This window comes from Pleurodeles waltl, chromosome 3_1, assembly GCF_031143425.1.
Source record: "Pleurodeles waltl isolate 20211129_DDA chromosome 3_1, aPleWal1.hap1.20221129, whole genome shotgun sequence".
Classification (NCBI taxonomy): domain Eukaryota; kingdom Metazoa; phylum Chordata; class Amphibia; order Caudata; family Salamandridae; genus Pleurodeles; species Pleurodeles waltl.
The window spans coordinates 1,328,428,895-1,328,449,269 of NC_090440.1; the positions used below are offsets into that span (position 1 = coordinate 1,328,428,895).

A 20,375-nucleotide genomic window follows, 5' to 3' on the forward strand; every position below is an offset into this window, starting at 1 on the left:
CGGTTCATTCTTATTAATGTTTTGCCTGGAAACCACAATAAATTGACAGGCCTGCACATGATCTGGCCGAGATTGAATTGTCTCAAGCAGCTCCTGGTTATTTCACAAATTCATTCAGATGTCACCTCCTAAGAACGTGGTGCTCTTTGCAGTAGTTTATCTGAATTTGAAGTTATGCCACTGAAATGAGCTAAAGTAAAACCAACAACGTTTCAAATGCATGTTGCACTGCAAGCATTATATTAAGTTAGCATTTGCTCACACACATTTGGACATCAAATAATGTGGTATTTTTGGTCTTGTTTAGCTGATCAAATAACTAATGTGAGAACATCCTTTATTGGAAATCCCATGTCGATCATGGATTTATACCAGCAAAACGTGTATGTTCAGTACGCAGACGATGACAAACATATGCCACATTATGACTTTCTTCAGCACAAACATGGAGCCACGGGCAAAGATGAAATGAGCAAAGAGATTTCTACCGTAAGTATAATTTCCTAGGTTGGGAAAAACAATAAATGATCTCACAGTGGTTATTAAACACGGATGATGGTTGGGCGCCATGTTATGCATTGACCCAGGGCCCACATAAATGTTAATGTCGGATGATGTCACTTCAGCAATGACTTTCGAGATGAATAATCCAATCAGAATGCGTATTCAGTATAGGAGTGTCATTATCAAAGTCATTCGAAAAGGTTGTCTGCTATTTGCATACAAATTGTAATATTTCGATCGAACCAGAGTGGATGTAGGTCATTTTTAGTTTAGAGAGGACAATATATACAAGTGATCATCCGGAGGTATGAATATTAATGTAAAAAGTTGAGGTTCTGGATGTTGCTTGCCTATGTTCTTGGTCATTTGTGAAGATATCGGTTTAGACATAGTTATGATACTGGTAATGATGTGGTATAACAATGGGTACTTTCACATTATGAGATTTGTCATAAAATGAATGCTATGCAATCGATAAAAAGGACATTGTAGTCGACCTTGCTGATTTTCATATATATGATTTACTAAGATCCACGTGGGGAACCAAGGATGAGGCTGTCATTAGTGCTCAAAACATTTAGCTCACAACCTGACTCGTATTGACAGACAACTTGTATGTAGAACCTTAATGTTAAACGTGCTGCAACAATATATTTTCTATTGAAACAGGTTTCTAATTTGCCTGAAAGTATATTGAAGTAATGCTGCTTTTTTTTCCAAACAACATGGCTTTGGGGATACCTGTGGATTAATGATTACCTTATGGAGGGAGAATATTGAATTTTAGATTTCGTGTACAACATGCTCTCTTGAAATAGTTTATGCCATTCATACAACAGTACCAAATTGAAAAATATTGGTTAATGTGAAGGGCAAACTAGAATGGAAATAATTGGAGTGATGACTGAAGGGACCATAATAGGGACTTGGCGGTAGCCATTGGGGCTTGATGACAGACATCTGCTGAATACATAGACCGTGCTAACTGATGAAAGCCCAGTAATTTGTAATGAGGTGTGAAAACGACATTTTTCATTGGAGAAGATACGACCTTCGAATATAAAATAAAAGTGTCACCAGTAAGGCGTCATTCGAAAATAAATGGAGTGGCAGAACTTCATAGTTGCTAATTGTTTCCCTTGCAAGTTGGAGCCTCTATCTGACAGATCTTTTTAATGAATAGCACATTGTAAATTGACTGTGGTTTAGATGAAACATCTTTATATTTTCACTCATAGTTTGCTTCAATAGAAATATGTACTGGTGTACTTATGGTGCAGCCAGAAGGCATTCATTTTTGGGGACATGAATTTCTGAATGTTATTCTGGAGCTTCATGCCATAACATAATCATCAAAATAACTTCACTCACCTGTTTTAACATTCTAGATATGACCTATTATTGAGTTTGTGAAGAGTGATTACTGTGTGTTATTCTGTCTGAGTTACTCACTCTCTCCCAGTTTGATGCTCTCTGCTGCTGTTTCAGTAAAGAGTACAAAGGTCGTAAATTGATTACCTGATTGAAATTAACGTGTACCTGAGGCCCAGGTTCTCCACTGGTAAGAAAGATTATTCATCGTAGATACTACCATGTGAACACATATCACCAGAGCCTAGAGAAAAACTTTCACAATCCTCTTCTACTTAAATTCCAAAATCTTCATTGGTGTAAAAAGAGGAGGAACTAGAGACAGAATCTACAACAATATGGGCAGACCCCATCAATCCACCACTAGTACAATCCAGTGGGGCGTTGACAAGACATACACTTGTCTGGCTAATGTAAGGGCAAAGCCTAATATTTGAAGGCCTAGGGACCATTTACTATTTGAAATGTTCTTATTCTTGGAAAGTGGCGTCTGGTGTACCCTTCATTTTATAGATTCATAGAAATTGGCATGCATGCAAGGTATTTGATTTGCAATTATTTTGCATATTAACTATTAATTTTAATCTACATGCAGCATTCTAACTCAATGTCTATTTTAATAGTGTCTTCTGAGTGGGTTCTGTCATTGGGCCTGTCTGAACGAGCGGTATGAGGTATCCTGCAGTACAGAATTAATTATTTTTCTTTAATATATATGTGCAGTCTAAGGGCCTGATTACGACCTTGGCGGACGGGATCCTCCATCACAAACATGACAGATATCCCGTCCGCCGTATTACAAGTTCTATCATATTCTGTGGAACTTGTAAAATGGCGGGTGGGACATCCTTCACGTTTGTGATGGAGTATCCCATCCTCCAAGGTCGTAAACAGGCCCTAAGTCTAATTAGACTTGGTCCTTCAAAGTGGTTAATTTGGAGACATATTTTTTTGCTTAGAGTTTGGTGCATGGAGGCCACCATGTTAAAAATTGCATGCTACAAGAATTGTTGGCTGTTAATAACATCCTTAGATTATGTCCAGATTTCACAAATGGGGTGGACCGTGAGGTTTCACTATCACTTAAAAGACTGCTACAAAGACTTCCGGATGAACCTCAGACAAAACACATACATGAGACCTTAGAGCCCTATTTCCCAAGCCCTAAAGCCCTTAGCCAGATTCCAATTGTGTAGGTTCAACTTTCGAGATCATCTGACTTACACATAAAGCCATTAGTTGCAAGGATCCAGCACTGTGCAAGTAAAGCTTAAAAATACTCTCAGACAAGAACACTGTGACCCTGAATAGCAGCACAAATAATCTCCTGCCTTACAAAAAAAGTAAATAGGTGGTTCCTCCTTCCTTATTCAAGTTGCCAAGCTCTGGAACAAGCTTTCAACAAGGGTAAGAACCACTGACAAATCCATGGAATTTAGGTGGATTGTGAAAATGTGTCTCTTTCCTAGATGATGCCAATAGAGGTGGCCATGACTGTGCACTATCCAAACCCTCACTATAAGGACAAAGAACGATAGTGCTTTGACTCAGTACTGTCCAGAATATGCAGTGCTCATTATTCCGGGGCTGTTCTAAAACCATCAAATCCTCGGGGAACAGGAGATGCTATGGATCAATACCACCACAAGGCTCCCACACATATTGCTCAGTGAGCAACTTTGGGTATAATTACAAAGTCCGAATCAGGATGGGAGTCAGCTATACAAATTAAATGGTCTGCATCAAAATTACAAATCTTGTGAATTATGTCATTGAACAGGTAGTAGATTATGAAATTTCCCTGACTCAACTTGCACTGATAAAGCCCGTTATTGCCAAAAGGCAGTTGAAATACTTTCCTTAAACCAGCCCTGTTGGTAACATGTGAATTAGTGTTTGTGCTATGCATAAAGCATGGCTCTTGCAAGGCCTTTTGTGAGTGCTCTTATGGCCAATTGCCTCAGTGTCTGCATGGCCACTACATGACCTCATGCACGATCACCCACACAACATACTGCTTCAATCAGTTACACAACCACCTGCTGGCATACTGCATTTGATATTTCATATCATATAACATATTGTAATACAGGTATGACAAATGTATATATCTGAGTGCACAGCATATTGCATGGCAGACTACCCCAAAACCAAGATGACAGCAAGGTGATAGTTGATAGATTTTCAGTAACCATCCATCAATTTTTTCCATTTCAAGCAACTCATTTTCCAACACTCAAGATTTGGTTCAAGCTAACTTGGTTGATTCTTAGCATTTCTCTTCTGCAGCTGTGTGATAAACAGCATGGAAATGTATAACTCCTTTACTTCTCCAACATTATAAGTGTCTCTTGAAGTAGTATTCTAGGCAGTCACAAGTGATTCTGTGTCTCACCAAAGGTAAAAAGTGCTTCCTAAATGGCTCTATAATACAGTGCAATATATGTCTTAGTATCAGCAGTGTATGTTTTGGAGTGTGCGTGGTGGAGATATGCATGGTGGAGCAATTATATGTTACATAAAATCCATGGTGCATGACAACTTTACCCTGATAAAACCCACCCTTTCTCAAGTATGTGTATTACGCTACCTTTTTCTACTTCCCTCAGCTGCAGACCCTCGTTTGAAATATAAAGAATCTGGCAATCTGAGCAACCCCACTATCTGCCACACAGTTTTCCCAGTTACATACAAAAAACGTATACAATGTCTCCTACCACCTACTCGCACTGGCCTCTGGGTTCACACTTTACCTGCAGGGACTGTTGCACCCCACCATAGTGCCACAAGTTAGAGCCTTCAGGTGTGGAACATCACAGTACTTGAAATCCTTATCAAGAGCACCTTCAGAAGCTAAATACAGCAGAATTCAAGAATTAGGGTTTAAATGATATTTTTTCTGCGAAGCACGGTAAACATCTTTTTTTAAATAAAGTTACGGAATTCACTTAATTTGAAGCTCAGATGTTCACGAATTGGTCTCCTATTACAAAAACACACATTACAGAATCTTACTTTATTTGGCTGTAATATGAAATCAGTCCGTGGACACGTGTTGAATCTTATACTTCCTTTTATCTACAGAAACAATAGTATTGTTTGTAACCATTCAATTTTACTGGTTATGACCATGACTCATAGCTTCTCGCTTTTGTATTTATATTTTTTTGTTTTATTTTTCTGCTTTCTTATTATCACTTCAAGGTTTCCCCTAAGTGGTGCTCTTGTTCCTACACGGCTTGTTTGTATTTTTATTCTCCTTTTTCCATTAAGGAGGGGAACTCCAAAACTGACTTTTTTATATCTATTTTATTTTTTACATGTTCTCTCTGAATCTTTTAGAATGTTTCTGTTACTTTCCTTTTGTGTTTTGTTTAGTAATTTGCAAAGGGAATGTTGTCTAGATTATTCCTTTTTCTTTTGTTATCCCCGAATCCGTTACATTTTTTGTTAATTCCGGTTTCTGTTTTGTTTAGTGATTTGTGACATGCAGTTTTGTATAGTTTATGTCTATGGTGTAGGAAAGACTTCCAATGTACTTCTTTTTCAGTAAAAAATTCTTTGTAACGTGCACCCGGTTTTGCATAGCATTGCATTGCTTCCGAATCTGCTCATGTATTAGACTCACATCCCTCTTCATTCCTGTTTTTACTCTCTGCCTCTTGCTGTATTCTAAAGTCTGACGTTATGTACACTGAAACTGTAGACTATGTTTTCCAACACCACGTTTAAATACACCTTAGCCCAGATTTACTGAAGACTGATATATGGCACATTTCTTCTCTCTCTCTGCTGGTGCACTATGTGCTGCCTAGCGCCAACACAGGCACCCTTCCGCCTTGGTCTGACATTATGCTATTGTTCTTCACTGACACTGGAGACTGTGCTCTCTGATACCATGTTTAGACAACATTTTAAAACGTGTACATTCTTCAGTAAAAACCAGGGCCAGGTTTGCTAAGATTTGACACAACCCAGCAAGACAACTTGTTGTGCTGCTTTGACTGGAGAGAGCTGGAATGCACCATATTTACTAATATATGTCACGGTTCTGCTCTCTCTCGCTCTCTCTTTCTCTCTCTATCTCTCTCTGTGCGGGAGAACTCTGTGCTGCTTAACGCCAATGCAGGCACTTTGCGCAACGATGCAAGGGTGCCGGCATTACAGGCAGGATTGATTTTGTTTTGTGCAGGACGGAACACCCTCCAGCTCAAAACCATTCCTCAGAGCCATTTTCATCTCTTTCTAGGTGTGTTCCACACTGAGAAAGAGGAAATAATGAGGAGAAATAAATCTATTTCTCCTTGTTATGCCTCTGTTGGGATGGCGTACCATTTTGGCGCATCCCCAGGTTTACTAGTTATAGTAAACCATGGAATCCATCAAAAACCATGGATGGATGCTTGGGAACACATGCTGCACTTATGAAACACTTTTCAAATGCATAGTAATGCAAGGCGGTGACTTAAGCTCCCTTGCCATAGTCTAGATTTACTAAACCACGCAAATCCATGCAAAGTGGCTTTGCCCGTGGCTAAGTAACTCTGACTTAAGGGCTTGCATTACCTTGCATCATCTTGCATGATGCAATAGCAGTGCAAGTCCTTGATAAATCTGGGCCCAGATGCATGAAAACATTTTGAGATGCCAGCTCATAGTCCAAATGTGCGCAACTTGAATAAAAAATACAGTAAATCGCAATTCCGGTGTAATGGACCATAATAATAATAAAGTGTGAAAGACAAAAGTGGCAAAGATTCATTATTAGGAGAAGAAATCAGGAGCATCAATATATTTGAATAGATCACTAACAGTGAAACAAAGGCACCCTTTTAGAAAGTAACTTCATATCAGTTGATAAAGCTACATATCTAGCTGTGGGCCTTGTTTATAGGCATGTTCTGTAAAGTTGTGTGGTTTTGAACTAGCAAAAAGCTATAGATGGTCAATCCCCTAAGAGATTGTCTAACCTCTTCATTCAGTAGTAATAGTGACAAGATTATTGCAGGCATGCACAGTTCCTCCAGTAATTTGTGTGTGAACTTGAACGAGCAAGATGAAGGGAAGAAGGGAGAATAGCTGGTTAATGAGGGAAAAAATCGGGGAAAGCACTAATCCGTTGATAAGAGAAGGCACCAATTGAAAATAGTTGAATCGTTCGAGCAGTAATAATAGTTTTCAAAATTTAAAATACATGAAAACAATTATGAAGATGGATGATGCTGAAGAAAAAAATAATTTAAAATCTCCATTGATTTGTAAGGTTCATATAAAGGTTATAGATGTCTTTTTTATGATGACCGCTCATCACATTTTAACAAGTTCATGCTTCTGTATGCATTTTTATCATCCAAATATCCCAGTGAAATTTGGGATATAAATGGATGATGAGAAGAGAAAGGTAGGCGATTTTGGACTCAGCCTGTTCATAAAAAATCGTATTAGCGAAAAATTAATGTGTGGCTATTCCTGGAAGGCGCAGTTGAATACTGGATATTACTTTTTTAAGCCACTGCAAAGAGTGATGCATAAAAATATAAGGGGGCATTTATAGGATAGTGATTGGTGGGAATCATGCTCGCTTGCTGTAAGTATTTATTGAAACATGAAACTGACGCATTGCATGTTGGTAAAAACTGGAGATATGTTAGCATTTTCGAAAAACACTTCTACATTTTCATCCAAACCTGATGGGACAATGGATAAGATGTAGCTTGAGGTAATGAGGGTGGAAAATACATGGAAGAAATTAAGTTGTTCTCTTAACATTACCAAAAGTTGGCACAAATGATAAGTATGAATGGAAAAGAGGACATGTACTTTAGTTTAACGTTCGGTTATCCGAAAATAAAGTGCTGGAAAGCTTAAAAAAATACTAAAAATACTAAAAAAAACACTAAAAATACTAAAAAAATACTAAATTCACATAATTATTCAGTGGTTGTACTCAAACAGGAAATTCACCGGTATAACATTTGCTAATATGTTTTAACTTACCCTTTGAAACAGAATTAATTGCACAAATATATGCAGAGTATTTATATCTTGTGCATTGTCACAGTTAAAAAATATCTAAGAGCAGTGAATACAGTTTGTACAGTTTCCAGAGTTGACAAACTTCTACTTTCCATGCCTGGATGCAAGAAAACTGATGCATGTTTGGCACCTATTTACTTTAGGAACCCTATATTCTATTTTTACATTAGATATAAATGTAAAAAAACACAGATCTCAATTTTGCTTGGCATGCCTCTGTGAAGTACACTGTAGACTTCCCTCTTATCCCACATACCTTCAATTGACTAATTCCCTGTGCTCAATCTCAGTACCTAATTTGTAAAAGTTTTGCTCTGAACCCTGCGACTGGCACTGTCGAAAGTTGGGGGAGTCTCGAATACCAATGCTGCATAATCTTAATTCCACCTTATGCCTCTTTTATTCACCACTGGATGCTCTTTTCCACCCGTCTCACTTTTCCTGATAAGTTTTAATCCCTGTTTTCCTTCTTTGTCACTGGTTTTCTGTCTTTCTCTTTCTCCTTCTTTTCACCCTTTTTTTTTTTTTTTCTTTTCCGTGCCCTGGATCAAAGACTGTTTAGAAAATGTAGATTTCTGTCCCCAAAAATGAGTGCTGATGAGCCCTACCTGCAACCCCCATTAAGCACTGCACCCACTGATCACTGTGCTTAAGAAATCATTAAAAAGGCCTCTCCTCTAGCACATTCAAGTTACTCTTATCTAAACTGCATCGCAGCTTTCTGTATTTTACCTTCCCTGTTCCAGAGTGGTTGTTGCCACCATAATACTGAATTACAATTCTGCTGACCAGTTCTGTATCTCCAATTAATTCCATGAAGCAATCTCATTTTTCTTAGAACCATGAAAGGCTTGTCTTTTTCTGTCTTACACACTATTTATCCAACAACCTCTCAAAAACGCTCACATTGGACTTTAGTTTTTCCATTCATTTCACCAATCACTTCTTCCTTTTCTCTGTCCATTTTCCCTTGCTGGGTAGGATATTAATCACCACAAAGTTCTGGTAACTATTACAGACAAGGCCATCTTGGTTATCTCTGTTACTCATTCTGTTGGTTCATACCCCCACTCACTGACTTATTCTGCTTGGTGTGAAGGTGCTAGATTGAACTCTGTGCCACCTCACTGCAGAAGGAACTCCGAAAGATCTGCCCTTAGTCCATTCCACTCTGCCTCGACACAAGTGTTTTTGGGAGTATTGCTCCTCAATTAGTTCTCCAACCAACTTTTTTACAATGATATCAAGAACTTGTACCTTTTCTTCCTGCATACACTCCTTTTTTGTTTGTGGTCTCAAGGTCCTCAGACTTTCGGGACCGGATGGAATGCCTTGCTGATTTCTAACAGCCTGGAAGCAGACATAGGCCCTGATTACAAGTCTGGCGGTCGTAGGACCACCAGACATGCAGTGGTGGTCTGACCACCTCCAAAGTGGTGGTCCGACTGCTTTGGCGCCGGTCAGATGGCCACATTATGACCGTGGCGGTTCGGCCATGGTTGGACCACCAGTACTGCCAGTTAGTATGTATATGGAAGTATATATTCACTATTCTTAAATCCACATCAATCTAGCTCGACAACAAGTATATTATTCCTACTACCATATATACTTATCTTGACAATAGTAGATGTGTTGTTAAGAACAGTAAATGCACACTTCCCTATCTATATTTCCCTTGATGATATAGTGATAGTCAGTATGGTAGAGTCAATACTTGTGGAGGTCGAAATTTTGCATCTAAAAATGTAGACATTCAACCCTTCAAAATACCTGGCCTTTAAATACCTCCTCTTTTAACATAAAGCGTTTTGTCATCTGCACTAGTGCATTGTGCTCAGTAACCTTACTTTCTGTTCTGTTAATGTGACATTTTTAATGCAACTGCTTTTGATGTAAGGTGAGGAATTTGTGTTTGGGATGCTTTAAATCAACAAATCAACAGAAGAAGGATGAGCTGGCATCAATGTTGTGGGCTGTTTCCCTCTGGGCCAGTGGGTGCAAACCAGCGGGAAGCTCGTAAGAGAGACTGCGGGAAGGTCACCACACTGGCGGTGACCTAATCGCAGGACTTCGGTAGGGAGCCTTTTCTGCCTGCCAAAGTCATAATGAGTGCCATAATCTAATTCCCCTCTTTCATAATGCCAAAAAACATAATACCCCATTTTGTCTTCTTTGCTCTATTTATTTATTTGAACAATGAATTAAACCTCACACCATTTATCAACTCTTCTGCCACCTCTGCCTGCGATCAACTTCTGAGCATCCACAACATCCTGAAAGCCCGGCCCTCCTCATGATCCACTTGCACCACAAACCTTGCCTCATCACCCAAAATCTTAACCAAACTCTGCCTCCTCTCCATTTTTTACCTGATGCCCTAATACCCATCCCCTTCAGATATGGACCTGCACCTCACTTAGCATCTTCAAAAGGTATACTATCTACTTATTGACTCAACAATATTGACTACCACTAAATAGTTGTGGTAAGTATATATACGGAAGTGGGGATATCCTGCTTCTAATTGCACATCTACTTACCTTGACAGTGCGTATAACAACAAGGTTAGTATATATATATATGGAAGTATATATTCACTATTCTTAACTCCACACCTCTATTCTGGGAAAACCGAATGAGCTGTAATGACTGTTATGGCACATATGAACTCCATATTGTGGACATAATAAACGTTTTACGTTATCAACAATTGGGAACTTTCCTGTTTATTTTGTCTCTTTTGTATGCCAATATTCACTTACCTATAAAGTATTTTTAATCTCCTGGATGTAGGATGAGTAAAAAAACCTACTTAGCAAATGTTCACATTATATGGAAGCATTCTTCCAAGTGATTAAAGAATGTATCACTGTGTTATGAAATAGTGCACACGTGCATGGCGTGTATCCAGTGCTTAATTTGAGCCGGTGGTTGCTACTGGCACTCAGTTATTTGGTATTTGCACTTATTTTTCGTCAGGAGGCATTTCTCGAGAGCAAAAGAGGGCAAAACACAAAGGGAGAAAGCAGGAACTCGCAAGAGAGAGGCAAAGAGAGTGGGGGAGTCTGGCCATGGAGTAAGGAGGCATGAGATGGACTGTAGATTACACAGCCCTGGTATTTGGTGCGCTGACATTCAATAGCACTGTCTGTGGGCTTCTGAGCAGAGCTTTGGGCACCAGGCACTCACTATTTTACAGATTTGGTACTGAGTGTATCCTAGGACCTCCTAGCATTAAATGGCCAAGATTGACAGATGAAAATATGTGGCTGTGAACTTGATTTTAACCCCTGAACTGTTTGTTCGGACAAGACCAGCAAATGTGTGTGGCATGCAATGAGTCTAGTACAGGAGGATGCACACGCAGTCTGTTTCAGCTATGCTTGTGTCATTTGCAACATTATTTTAATGATAGGAGCTGAGAGCTGGAGTACCAGCAGTCAAGACATACAAAGGGGAGTCACATTATGATGTAATTGTCAGGCGGGTGGGGTGATTATTTATCATTATTTATCATTATGTAATGGTTTGTGAAACCATGCTTGACTTAATTCCAATTATCTGGTATGGTACACGAATCTTTGAAAAAAACAGGCATTTGTGTTATGACTGATAGTAGACGAAGTTGCTAACACTTGTCAAAAAAGCAATGTGCGTGACGGAACTGTAGCCTATTTAAATTGGACTGAAAGCTCTTGAAACTTGTTCCTTGCAGACTCGACACTGTAATGAGGCATTTGTGAGGGCAACATTGTTAACCATAGAGGAGTCATAGCCTTTATGTCATTCCCGAAACCTTCTGCATGAAACAGATCAAAGTTTCTCTCTCCTTCGCAATCTCTCTCCCTCCCCTTTCTTCTTTATATGTATCTCTCCTTCTCATTTACTCTCTTTCTCTCCCTCACGCTGCCTTGCTTTCTGATTCTAAATCTGCCTGTTTCTCTTTTTTACCACGTTGTTTTTCTGTAATTTAAAGATTCATTGTTGAAAGTCCAAGCTATAAACCAATGAGAATATGAATGTTCTCCATTGTTGATCTGTACCAGGTAACTAACAATGTAATCTCCTGCTGTGTTGATTAAACTGAGCTTCAGTGATATGGATACTGATCTGCAGCATATAAACACTCACCATTGATGTGTACATATATTCTGTAAATCTGCAGTGGAAAGATCTGATTCTACTTAGCACATGTTCCTATGTATATGAACCAACCAATAAAATAAATCCATAAAGACATGTTTTGGGACGTTCTAGATCACCTTTGGTCCTGCACTGTAACTTTGAAACTGCTGGGGTTTTCGTTTGTTTATAGAACTCAGCTGATGCTTCAAATGTAATATTCTGTACATATTTGGCAATTCATTCAGTCATTGTTGCATAATTCTCTGGAGAATGCGCCCTATATGAAATGCATCTCTAATGCTATTCGCTTATAATGAAAGGGTGGACTTTTCTACTGCAAAGGATTCGCTGCATGGTTGTTAAGTAGAGAAATGTATCTCAACTAACAAGATGCTAGGCCATAAAATTGTGCAAAAGTCATCTGGTTCTCCTGAGGCCTGCATGACTCACATTTTAAAGTTATTGCCACAGGAACACTTAGACAGTTCCCCAGTAAACATGATTGTTTCAAGTAGTTCTTAACGTCTGGGGATAATGTTCCTCAAGCTTATTGCCAGTATTATGAGGACAGATGTTTAAAATTTCAGATACTGATCCACCTGTAATTATTGTCACTAGAAAGACCGACGTATTTAAATATATTAGTCAGTATTTGATAGCATAACAAAATCACCAATCTCACTTTTGATGCTGTGGAGCTCAACGAATGTGGCTGTCACCCTCAAATTGTTCAAAGACAACCTCTCCAGGAGCATATTTGTTTACAGTACAGAGAAACTTCAACCCCACATGGAAAGGCATATGTACCTTAACAAGATATTTATTTTTAAGTTAAAGGGGCATTATCAATTCTTACAGGGTTAATGTTATTTTTGGACCTATATTATCTGTTCAACAAAGGAAACGTATCTCTTCCAATTCAAATATGTCTAATTAGCACTGGGGAGGGATGAAGGGCATTGTTACATGCAGCAAATGCACATCTACCAATTCTTACCAATATTGTGAAGCAACACTGCCAAGCTTTTCAAATTTCATTTGGTGATTGGTAATGGTACACACTACTTACTAACAAATGGTGTTGTTTTTTACACTCAAGAAACTGTAGTAAAATGTGGCAAGTGTAACTGATCCTCAGACATGAAGATGCCCCACTGCAAATATTCCACTCAACAAATAAGAGATATGAGTATGTGGAACTATATGACTACCTCATTATGGGACACTCATTGTCATACTTTCTCTCCCAGGATTTAGATATATTTGTCAAGGTTTTCCTAATAAGGTATCCATCTGTAAAGTTGTCATCTCTATAAGGCATTCAAAGAGGTGACAGTTTATAAGACGAAGGATGATTGCAGGTAGATCAAGAGTATTTGACACATATCAATTATTAAATAATGAGTATAATAATTCCCTATGCTGTCTACGGAGGGAGTGATCATTAGCAGGACTCCTTAAGACTGACAACCCATTGTTTTATGTATTCCCTCAAATTCCCATTTTGGTTACGGTTAGTCATATATTCACAATTTTGCTTGCTCCATGAAAAGAGCATGCCCATTTCCACTAAAATTGATGTAATTTTGATAATCAGTTATATTATCCACACCAAGAAACGCAATGCTGCCCCAGTAGACAAAGCTCATGTGTAAGTATCAAGATCAAATTAGGTTTCAGGTTTGCCAGTACATGGCAACCAGACTCTCAAAGTCATGGGGCCCGAATATCTGAGGTTGCCTGGCGATTGGGTTGGTGTTCTGGTAGGAGCCAGGACGTCTATTTTGAAATGGGTCAGGGAGATATAGGCCCTCATTCTGACCCTGGCGGTCTTTGACCGCCAGGGCGGAGGACCGCGGGAGCACCGCCGACAAGCCGGCGGTGCTTCAATGGGGATTCCGACCGCGGCGGTAAAGCCGCGGTCGGACCGGCACCACTGGCGGGGTCCCGCCAGTGTACCGCGGCCCCATTGAATCCTCCGCGGCGGCGCAGCTTGCTGCACCGCCGCGGGGATTCTGACCCCCCCTACCGCCATCCAGATCCCGGCGGTCGGACCGCCGAGATCCGGATGGCGGTAGGGGGGGTCGCGGGGCCCCTGGGGGCCCCTGCAGTGCCCATGCCACTGGCATGGGCATTGCAGGGGCCCCCGTAAGAGGGCCCCTACATGTATTTCACTGTCTGCTGCGCAGACAGTGAAATACGCGACGGGTGCAACTGCACCCGTCGCACAGCTTCCACTCCGCCGGCTCGATTCCGAGCCGGCTTCATCGTGGAAGCCTCTTTCCCGCTGGGCTGGCTGGCGGTCTGAAGGAGACCGCCCGCCAGCCCAGCGGGAAAGTCAGAATTACCGCCGCGGTCTTTCGACCGCGGAACGGTAACCTGACGGCGGGACTTTGGCGGGCGGCCTCCGCCGCCCGCCAAGGTCAGAATGAGGGCCATAGTTTTTAAATTCCCTTTAAGGCTAAAGCCTATACTCAACATCTTAAGTTGTTGAAGCCTGGTCCTTAATTTCTTTAGGAACATTTTGTCCCAATTCCCTACGGCTCTCATATAGAAGGAAATGCCAATTGAGATATCAGTAAATCAGTATTTTCTGCATGGGTTTACCCCCTTTTAGGCAAGCAGCTCCCATCTGAATGTTATTTGTGACCATGAAGTTTTTGTGTTATGTCTCGAGATATCCATTATGCGCAAGCGTGGAGTTTCTTTGTACAACCTCTCCATAATTTATTTCTTTATTACAACATATTTTGGGATTTTAATCTATCCAAATCAGCTCAGATGTTGTTATGTTGTATTAATGGATATGACCATTTACATATAACAAAGTACCATTTAGTGTTTATCGTCTCCCACTAGTGATAGTTTTCAGACATGTACAACCAATTGTTGTTGTTTAATGTTTGCATTACTAACAGAAAGACTGGAAGGTATTCAGTTAGTGGCCACTGCCCCATGCTCATTATACTGGTTAATGTTTTAAAAAACCCATTGGTGTTTTTGTTTAAATAACAATTATTGAGAAACATTTTGTTTTCCAAATGTTTGCTAGATCTTTCTTTCAATAGGACAGTGTTTGGCTATGCAACTTCAGACTCCATGTGCTGTAATGAAACAGAGCTTACAAATACTAGGGGCCTCATTATGAGTTTGACGGATGGGAAGACCCGTCCTCTGAACTTCTGACAGGGAGGTTGCCGCCATACTGGCTACCTCCTCACCGGGCCCATTACGATTTCCCGCTGGGTTGATGGGTGGAAACCAAGGTTTCTGACCCGTCAGCCCAGCAGGAAAGTGGTGGCAGCATTGTTGCCAGCTTGCAATCGAGACAGTAAGCATTGTGAGGTGCTGGGCAGGTAAACCGCTACACCTGTTTTCTACCAGCCTTTTCATGGCGGTGTTACCACCATGAAAAAGCTGACAGAGAACCAGGTCATAATCGGCAGGGCGGCGCAGCATGCAGCGCTACCCTAGCTGATTCCAACCTCTGCAACTGTCAGCCCATCCAGATCACCGATCCCGGCATGGAAGGCAATACAATGGCAGTCTGATTGCCACGGTTGTAATGTGGCAGTCGGACTGCCACAGCAGCGGCGGTCCTGACTGCCACCGTGAGGCTGGCAGTCTCAAGACTGCTAGCCTTGTAATCAGGCCCTTGATGTTGAAACAATAAACATGTTGCCTCAACAGCAGATTTCACATAAATAGAATTGCTGTTCGTAAATTTAGAGTAAAGTTTATTTTTAGACATAACTTCCTGAAACAGGCTCTTAGGAACACTTTTATAATCTGCTTGGTAAAATGTCTATTGCTGTCAGTTTCAGGGATCCTTTCATGTGATTGACAGCATCTAAGACTATAAATATCCTAGTAGTATAGACCTGTAAAGCTACCTTTTGGAAGGCAGCACATAGTCTCCAGCAGCATGATGTCACAGGTGCTGCCATCAGTGTAGATTGCTAGTGGAGTAGTCATTTATACAGAAACACATTTTAGTGAAGGAATCCCTTGAGAATAGTTCTCATCTGTGACACACTTTGGTTTACATTATAGCCTGCTACAGAAGGCAGAATCGGTTGTTAAAGGGCCTAAAGTGAGTTTTAGGCCCAACTAGCGGGTGAGGGCCCATAATGTGGGAGAGAGTCCTAAAACAACCATTAAAACCAAAGGCTATAATGCTTTTGGAGCGTTCCAACCGATGAGGTTGGAACACAGTTTTGACTGATATGAGGGAGAGGATAGGGAGAGTCTAAATTAAAAAAGGAGTAACAGAAAGACACACATTGAAATGTTGGAGGAGAGGTCTATAGGAGCCATTATTGGCCCTGAGCCTGTCCATTGTCTTCAGTGGAGCGCCAACATTTGAATGTTCTAATATTGCTTAAGCATGGGCAGAGGTCATAAAATATGGCAATAATGTTAAGCATATATTCACAGGAGGAATTTAAGTGCTTTCTGGTCCCATGATAGTGTCAGTGTCACCCAGCAGAAACTGATTATGCAAAGTAATCCCTCTCACTGGCATTGCATTAGAACTAAACCAGGGAGCTTATCTTGCTGCCACTGTTCACAAGGATTAAGCAACATCAATGGCCTATTGCCTATGGACAACTGAGTACCGCAGGTTCTCTCTCCCCCAGGCCAGGGGAAGCTACCAATCAGCATCACATTTTTTAAGGCGTTGTGTTAAGAAGATGTTGATCACATTGTGTTAGAAATGGGGTATCAGGTTGACAGTCAGTTTGCACTCTGTCCAAGCAAGGACCCTTACTCTAGTCAGGACAATGACGACACACTTGGAAAATCCCTGCTCACCCCCATAGTAGCTTGGCACAGGCAATCAGGCTTATCCCAAAGGCAATGTGTAATGTATTTGTACAACTACACACAGTAATACAGTGAAAACACTACAAAATGGGCACCACACCAGTTTAGAAAAATAACCAATATTTATCTGACTCAAACAAGACCAAAATTAGAAAAATCCAACATACACAAGTAAAGTTATGAATTTTCAAAATAATAAGAGTCTTACTCCATAGAAAAAATGGAAATGTGGTTGTTACACAAAGTACCTGGTTTGCGTCATAAATAAAGCTGCATGGGTGAGCGTGCGTCAAAAAAGTCTGCAATGAGTCGATTCCTTACTCACCAGTGAGGCCGTGCGTCATTTCTTCTTCGGTCGGGTAGGCAGTGTGTCATTTTTCTCTCCCACATGAGTGGGATGTGTCAATTTCCAGATGATGCACCACAGATCCGTGCAGACTTGCGTTGATTTTTGACACCCAGTGATGATGCATGAGAAATCAGCCCGCACGGGGTTGGAAAACTGCACTGCGAGGGGTTTGCATTATTATCAGCAGCCGCAAGCAGTGTTGCGTCGTTTCTCCAGCCGCGATGCAGGCGCTGCATCGATTTCCCAGCCTTGATGCAGGTTGTGTGTCAATTTCAGCCATGAAGCGGGTGGCGTGTTGTTTTTCAGCTACGTTACAGGTGGTGTGCCGAACTTTCCCCCGCATGGAGTCCTGTGCATGGATTTCAGCCCTTGTTCTGCCAACTTCACCTTTTAAGGGCCCAGGGACTGGATGGGACACCACTTGGCAGGACAGGAGTCTCAGCAGAGAGTCCAGGTGCTAGCAGGGGAAGTCTTTGATGGCCCTGAGACTTCAGAACAGGGGGCAAACTCAGTCCAAGCCTTTGGAGATTCTTCTCAAGCAGGAATATACCACAAATCCAGTATTTGTCCTCTTCCTCAGGCAGGAGCAGCATCTGCAGGATAGCCTAACAAAGCACAGCCACATGCAGGGGCAGCACTTCAGCTCTTCTCCTTGGAAAAGGTTCCTCTTGGTTCCAGAACTAATTCTAAAAATCTGGGGTTTTGGGTCCATTACTTATACCCCTTTCTGCCTTTGAAGTAGGCAAACTTCAAAGGAAAGTCTCTGTTGTTCATAAGGTCCTGCCTTGCCCATCCCTAGCCCCAGACACACACTAGGGGGTTGGGGACTGCATTGTGTGAGGGCAGGCACAGCCCATTCAGGTGTAAGTGACCACTCCTCCCTCCACTCTAGCCAAGATGGCCTACCAGGATATGCAGGCTACACCCCAGCTCCATTTGTGTCACTGTCTAGTGGAGATTGACAAACAGCCAAACTGTCAGTCCAACCCAGACAGGGAATACACAAGCAGACAAGAGTCACAGATTGGTTTAAGCAAGAAAATGCCCACTTTCTTAAAGTGGCATTTTCAAACAGACAGTTTGAAAAACAACTTTACTAAAATATATATTTTTAAATTGTGAGTTCTGATACCCCAAACTCCATAGCTCTATTTGCTCTCAAAGGGAAACTGAACTTTAAGGCTATTTAAAGGCAGCCCCCATGTTAGCCTGTGAGAGAGATAGGCCTTGCAACAGTGAAAAACGATTTTGGCAGTATTTCACTCTTAAGACATGTAAAACACATCAGTACATGTCCCACCTTTAACATACACTGCACCCTGCCAATGGGGCTACCTAGGTCCCACCTTAGGGGTGCCTTACATGTACAAAAGGGAAGGTTTGGACCTGGCAAGTGGGTACACTTGGCAGGTCGAATTGGCAGTTTAAAACTGCACACCCAGACACTGCAGTGGCAGGTCTGAGCCATGTGTACAGGGCTATGCCTGTGGGTTGCACAATCAGTGCTGCAGGCCCACTAGTAGCATTTGATTTACAGGCCCTGGCCACCTCTAGAGCACTCTACTAGGGACTTTCTGGTAAATCACATATGTCAGTCATTGAAAAGCCAATTACACATACACTTTACCCAGGAGCACTTGCACTTTAACACTTGTCAGCAGTGGTGAAGTAACCAGAACATCAAAAAACAGCAAAAACAGAGTCCAGCACACAGTCAAAACATGGGAAGCAGACGCAAAAAAGACAGAGGAGACCACGCCAAGGATGCCAGGTCTAACACAAGGGCATCACTTCACTAAAATGCCCGGGCCTCACACACCCTTATACCTCAGATTATAGAACACCTCATGCATATCCCCTGAAAAAGCCTCATATTTGCTTATAATGCACTGTGGATAGACAACAAGCGTGATCAATATCCCAGACATGTGACGTCCATCAGTGGTGAGCTTTCCCTGTAGTATTTATTTAATTTAATGGTAGGAGATTCTACTTGAACCAGTGATTCTAACTTACCACTGGCCGACCTGTAGGGGCCCTTATGATGGCATCAGTTGCAGCACTCTGTACACCTATCCATTACTTAATGAGCCTTCTTCTATTTGTGAGGCAACAAGACTTAGTAAACAGACATTTTTTTTGTCACCCACAAAAAGACATGCCACCCTTCTTATATAATTTGACAAACACATGCTTGTTGTATAAATTCAATTGAACACACTTTTATCTCTCCCCTACAACAAAGTAACTCAATAGTAGATTTAACATTCCATTTTATCTGTTAGCGTGGAATTTCTGAAGGGAAAAGAATATTTGAGTTCTTTGATAAGCATGAATGCTAGGCAGAGTATAAATACCGCTCTTTGTCAATTAAAATGATTTACATGTAAACATCAGTTCTTCACCTCCCACTACGCTGTTACGCCGTCAATAATTTACGTACAGGCCCCAATTACCTAAAGATGCTCATGTGCATGTACGTGACACTTGACATTGCCTACCTTGTGCAACTGATTTGTGAAAGAACTTAGGCCTGACTCTAAGTGCCTGGGAATGTTATCCAGCAGAACAGTCAGAGGTTAGTATATTACACCGCATACAACTTGTGTTAATGCTCACTTATTTTCCCTTCTTCATGATTCTGATTCTGTTCTTTAAATGTATGTATGAAAGATTCAAAACCTTATTTTGTTGTCCACAAATCCCTTGTAAGCATGTGTGAAAAATAATTTCTGAAATATTAACAGTATTTTTAATGAGCAATTTCTAGACATCCAGTTATACAGGGTATTAGCCAAGCAATTGGTAAACTTATTCCAAAAGACGGTTGTCTGGTTTTAATGGATTCCAATACAGGTAGTGCAGCCTATTTTATGAAAGGGTTGAGGTATGAGACGTGTGTCATTTATTGTGAACATATTGCATTCTATACTTACTTTAAGGGATTAGAGATAACCTCTGTCAGCCTATGAAATCGTTTGTTTCAGAACTTCCAGTCATTGGCTAGAAATATTGTCAGTCACATCTTGAATCAGCCCACAACAGTGCTTACTTTGTAAAGGAATAAGTAGTTTTGCTCATGAGACCATGCACAGCACAATTGAAGGTTGGAGTGCTGAATGTCAAGGCTGCATAGTCCTGATTTCATCTCATGAGCTTC

The 20,375-nt window shown here is 41.0% G+C and overlaps 1 protein-coding gene across 3 annotated transcripts in view; it reads left to right on the forward strand.

Moving 5' to 3' along the window:
• The window catches only part of NCKAP5 (NCK associated protein 5), a 671,283-nt gene that overhangs the window by 611,392 nt on the left and 39,516 nt on the right, over nucleotides 1–20,375 (forward strand). For all 3 annotated transcript variants that reach the window (XR_011201523.1, XM_069224677.1, XM_069224678.1), the window contains one exon: nucleotides 308–489. Coding sequence is in view for 2 of the 3 variants with exons in the window: in XM_069224677.1 (XP_069080778.1) it covers nucleotides 308–489 (182 nt within the window). In the remaining variant the exon portion in view is untranslated. The remainder of the gene's footprint in view (nucleotides 1–307; nucleotides 490–20,375) is intronic.